Source organism: Benincasa hispida, chromosome 4 (genome assembly GCF_009727055.1).
Source record: "Benincasa hispida cultivar B227 chromosome 4, ASM972705v1, whole genome shotgun sequence".
Lineage (NCBI taxonomy): Eukaryota > Viridiplantae > Streptophyta > Magnoliopsida > Cucurbitales > Cucurbitaceae > Benincasa > Benincasa hispida.
In genome coordinates this window covers 1,002,776-1,008,240 of record NC_052352.1, presented here as the reverse complement: position 1 = coordinate 1,008,240, position 5,465 = coordinate 1,002,776, and the positions used below count along the sequence as shown (strand labels likewise).

Sequence of the window (5,465 nt, the reverse complement as noted above, 5' to 3'; positions counted from 1 at the left end):
TATTTTGTTCAGCCACAAAAAGATATAAAATTAATTCAAAATACTGTTTGAAACCTTTCACTCAATATTGCTGCTGTAGAAGCATATCCGAGACATGAAATATAAAAAATGTATTATCTAACATATCAGCATCAGTAATTTTGAACTGATTTTAAATAATGCGAAGTTGTAATCACTTACTGATTTGAAATCTTATAGCCTCAAATGCATCCACTCATAACGAGCTTTAGGAAGAATAACTGTTTTATGATGATCATACCTCTCTTTTAAATTTTTTCATAAGATACGTGGATTTTTTATTGTAAGATATTCCATTTTCAATCCCTTGTGGAGATGATGATGAAGGAAAATCCTAGCTTTTGTTTTGTCCTGACTGGATATCCTATTTCCTTCTTTAATAGTCTCCCTAAGATTCATAGCATCCAGGTGGATTTCAGCATCAAGTACTCATGACAAATAATTATTGTCATTAATATCAAGAACGACAAATTCTAATTTTGTGAGAGCCATGGCAACACTATCATGAAATATTGTACTTATGCTAGAAATTTAATAGATATCGAATATGCAAAATAACATTAAATTTATTAATTATAATGAAGAGAAAAAAATCAACATACATTTAGTACCTACCTTTAGCGGAGAAAACGACATGAGCTCGTGCTGATAACGTGTTATGAAATTGAGGAGCACAACGAGAATACAAATATGAAAAATATAATATAATAATAAATAAAAACTAAAACTATAAAATAACTAGCATTACAAAATTGGACAATGTGGAATTTGATGTGGATTTCTCACAAAGGGTATATCATTTTAAGATCCACCAAAGATCACTATTTATAAGCAAAATGACAAGTAGAATGTGAACTTACATGGACAGCGAGCATGAATTACTACAAGCACATGAACCACATAAATGGCGATACATGACCTTTAAAACACTAAGAAATGGACATCTATTTTTTATTATAATATTCATAGTAAAGAATGGACTATTCACGAAAATCAAACAATTATTGTGAATAATGGAAAAAGATGAAAGCACTAGCAAACAAAACAAAGAGAGAGAGACATGAACGACGCCGTATAACTAAAAACGACATCGTTTGAGAGGTGTAAATCCATCGAAAGCATTTGTCTTCCTCATCCTGGTGGATGAGACCGGCATGAAGCAGCATTTAGGGCGGGTCCAAGCGGAGCTCTCATCTCCTTTGTTTGTCTGCTCCATTGCCTCTCCTCCTTTCAATCACTCCAACACTTCTCTGCTTTAAGATCTCTCTGTTTCATCCTTCAATCTTATCTTTTCAAGGTCAGATCCGCTTTTCTCAACTCCTTGGGGGGTTTCCCCCCCCCATTTTTCCTCTTTCGCTTCCTTTCCTTTTTATCTAGGGTTCTATCCCTCACTCTCTTTCTTTCCTGCTTATTTGCTTCACTCCCCCCCTTTTCTGTCTCCGAGATCGTCTAGATCTAAGGAGATTTCATTTCCTCCTTCTTCTTCGTTCTGACGGCCCCACGTTAGGTTTTAAGGGCCGAACCGAACCCTTCTCTTCAATTTCCCCCATTTCTTGGTGGTGGGGTTTTCTGTTTTCGCCATTTTGTTGGTTCTGTTTACATTCGAGGTATGTCGATTTTGCCGAAAGGTGAATCGATTAATATCCGTGAGGTGTGGAACCATAATTTGGAGGAAGAATTTGCTCTAATACGTGAAATCGTCGACCAATTTAACTACATAGCGATGGATACCGAGTTCCCTGGCGTGGTTGTTCGCCCTGTGGGTTCTTTCAAGAATATTAATGAGTATAACTACCGAACCCTCAAAGAGAATGTCGATACGTTGAAGTTGATTCAATTGGGTCTTACGTTTTCTGATGAGAATGGGAATCTCCCAACTTGTGGCACAGATAAGTTTTGCATTTGGCAGTTCAATTTCCGCGAGTTCAACATTTGTGAAGATATTTATGCAAGTGATTCCATTGAGCTTTTGCGCGAGTGTGGTATTGATTTTAAGAAGACCAATGAAGAGGGAATTGATGTCAATCGCTTCGCTGAGCTTCTCATGTCATCTGGGATTGTGTTAAACGATAATATTTACTGGGTGACGTTCCACAGCGGGTATGATTTTGGGTACTTGCTGAAATTGTTGACTTGTCGAAACTTACCACAGACCCAGGCGGAATTTTTTGATTTGATCCATATGTATTTCCCAATGGTTTATGATATCAAGCATTTGATGAGGTTTTGCAACAGTTTCCATGGTGGGCTGAACAAGCTTGCAGAGTTATTAGAAGTGGAGAGGATTGGAGTTTGCCATCAAGCAGGATCAGATAGCCTTCTTACTGCCTGTACTTTCAGGAAGTTAAGGGATACTTTTTTCAATGGTTCTACACAGAAATATGCAGGTGTTTTATACGGTCTCGGTGTCGAACCTGGACAGACTACAAATTGAAAACATTTGCCAAGTGGTTGTAGCATTGTGAAATTTGGCTAAAGCATTGATGGTTGTATCTGTTTTTCCTTTTCCCTTGTAAATTATGGCAGTTGGCAGTTAGTATTTCAATAAAACCTTAATGGCACTCTTTGAGTTAGTTAACTTGTTTTGTTAGATGCAATGCTATATTTTATGTGCCTTTTCATTCATTGAAACTGTTATACGTGAAAGATAGATGGATAAATACATTAGTGGTGAATAGAGAACATATTTCTTGAGATACTGTGTGGCTCCATGATTTGATTTCCAAAGTTAAATTTGCTTCAACTGGCCTGTTGATGTGACCATTTATCCGTGTTTGCGTCAATGCCGTTGTATCTATACCATACACTGACAATTGTTAATCAAGATTGATAGAACAATTAGCCCTTTTCACTTTTATTGTCAGAATCCTTGTTGAAACCTCATAATTGAGGAAAGGGCCCTTTATATTTGATTAAAATGTGATAGGCTGTCTTGTTGTAAAGAGCTTATTTTCTCTTTCTTGTTGTATGTATCTTAGTCTTTCAAGTTTTGTGGAGATTTAGAGCCCATGTAACTCCCAGACTCTGTCCGGTGTTTTGGAGGCTTCCCTGTAGCTGTTTTGTGCAGCTGCTGGTATTTGAGCAGAGTTTAGATGTAACCAGTTCTTTACCTCCTCTTATCTTACAATATTGGCTAACATTGGTTATATCATCTTTTTTCTCTGATTTGTTCAGGAAACTCAAGACATTCTTGACTTGTAAAATGAGTTTCAAGATTTTTCCCTGTTTATTTTTCTACAGGTATCATAAGTTTCAATTTTCTCTTATTTAGGTGATGTTTGATCCATACTTATTATGAACTCAACATGGTTGACCCACCCAAGTTATCAATTCAAACGTGTTCATCCCATCCTCTTCTTGTCTGGTAAGCACTCGCTAAACTTTATTTTCCAATTCTTACTTGGTATCTATATTTGACGAGATTCAATGCATTTGCTAAAATATTAAGGAGAATCTCTTTGTGAAGGTCGCATGTTTCAGTTGTTGAATGTCAACAATCAACTTTCTGATTTCTAACCCATTGACCATTGTTAGATGAGATTATGGAGGTTAAAGTATTTCAAATAAATACTTTGAGATCTGATAGCTAAGTTGCATCTAACACCTTTTTGTCCTGGAGTGCCTTTCAGTAAACCGCCTGAGACCTAAGCAAGTTGAAACTAAGAGTAGGCCTAGATTTGGGAATTTGTTGTGAAATGGAGGAATCATTTTCAAAAGCTCCATCGGTTATGTTCGTGTTCTTTAGTGGAGCGGGATTGGTTGTATTTTTGTTTGATTTTCTGGTGAAGTTCTTTGGGCCTGTTGTTCTTGTGCTGGAGCTGAACTCCCAGCATCTTGCCATCCTATGTCCATTAAGGCTTTATCTCATGGCGTACCTGATATCAAGGTATTTTATAAGAGTTCAGGACTTGAAAAAAGCAAGAAAAGACATGAAAAAAGTAGGAAGAAAAGACAGGTACTGGTTTTGTGGCTTTCATGGTACAATCAGTCGAGAAAAAGGAAAATACCTGGCCTTTCCCACTCACCGGCTTGAATCGAGGAAGCTAAAGATTATTATCTTTAGATAGTTTTACTTGAAGAGGATATGTTCTGTTCCATAGGTTGTACAACTATGTCCTCGAGTTCTAAGGAAACTTCAGATTATCCTTTAGTATTACCAGTTACCCTTTCCTAGATTTATTGATGAGGGTTCATAAATTCTTTCCATACCACAACTTGAGATGACAAGACACTCAGGGAGGCATGCTTCCAATAGACTTAGATTAGAACTATTCAAGGAGGTGGGCATGGAGCATTTAGGCTGTTGATAACTATTTACATGAAATGCACTCTGGACAATTTATGCAGTGATCGGGCTTTCCTCGCTGAAGAGTCTCGTTTCATAACATACTGCAGGTGAAGTCATGATGATCTCATGTTTTCACGTTTTTTTTCTTGTTGCAAGAGTAGTTTTGAGTCACCCTTGTGGGTTGCTGCATCTTGAGCTCAGGAGGGACTTGAGTGCTTTGAGTTGCCTAATTGCAATGCTTTAGGCACAAACCTTATGTTAACTGTTTGACAGACTCCTCTATATAGTGCACAGGTACATCTGCGGGTAGAGCAAGTCGGTTCTGGTAATGGTGGTGTGACACAAACGTACCTACTCGGGAATTACCAGACAAATCTTCTTCAGGGAAAGGATTGATTGTTGTCCATTGTTGATTGCATTGAGTTTTCAAGGCTTCTCTCTCTCCCATATGTTTAGTTAAGAAGGGATTTGGTTTTTGGTGGATGCTTTCTTTCATTTTCTTAGCTAATGTTAGATCCCTATTTTAGCACATATTATTCACATTACATTTTGTTTGGTTCTTCATAGAGAAGCACAGAAATGGATTGCACATGAATATGCTCACCAATCATATGACCACACAATAATGTTAGGTTAAATTGCAAATTTAATTTGGCATAATGAAGCTGATTTCAGTTATGAAAGCTATCAAATTTGCATCTATTTTTTTTTTTCTTATTTTGTAGTTCATGGGTAATTGACACGATCTTAGTTGGCATGATCTTTTTTTGAGGTCGGAGGTTTGATCATTCATCTTTTGTAATAAAAAAAGAAAATAATAAAAAGTAAAAAAAAAAAAAATGAAAAAGATATCAGCTTCATTATGTAAATTTTGTTAAAACTATACTAACCATCTCATTTCGGTTGATAGCCCGTGTGGAGTTTAGTGATGTGAATGTTTTAGGAACTTTTTTTTTTTTCTTTTTCTTTTTGCACTTTTTAGTGAAGCTCAATTACTAACAAAGTGTTTGGGTCCAAATAGATGATGACTTGGTTTCTAAAATTAAGGATATAACTTTTTGGTTGTGTTATCATCTAGGAGGTACAAATACTTCTAATTGTGTAGAAAATCGGTATTAGATACGGACACGTCCAAATACGTGGTAGATACGTGTGTTTG

At 36.5% G+C, this 5,465-nt stretch overlaps 1 protein-coding gene across 1 annotated transcript; it reads left to right on the top strand.

The window, feature by feature from the left end:
• The first annotated feature begins 1,124 nt into the window (after positions 1-1,124).
• LOC120076378 (probable CCR4-associated factor 1 homolog 7) lies at positions 1,125-2,643 on the top strand. Its single transcript, XM_039030192.1, has one exon. The coding sequence runs from the start codon at positions 1,628-1,630 to the stop codon at positions 2,450-2,452; it is 825 nt and encodes a 274-aa protein (XP_038886120.1). The 5' UTR covers positions 1,125-1,627; the 3' UTR covers positions 2,453-2,643.
• Positions 2,644-5,465: the final 2,822 nt, after the last annotated feature.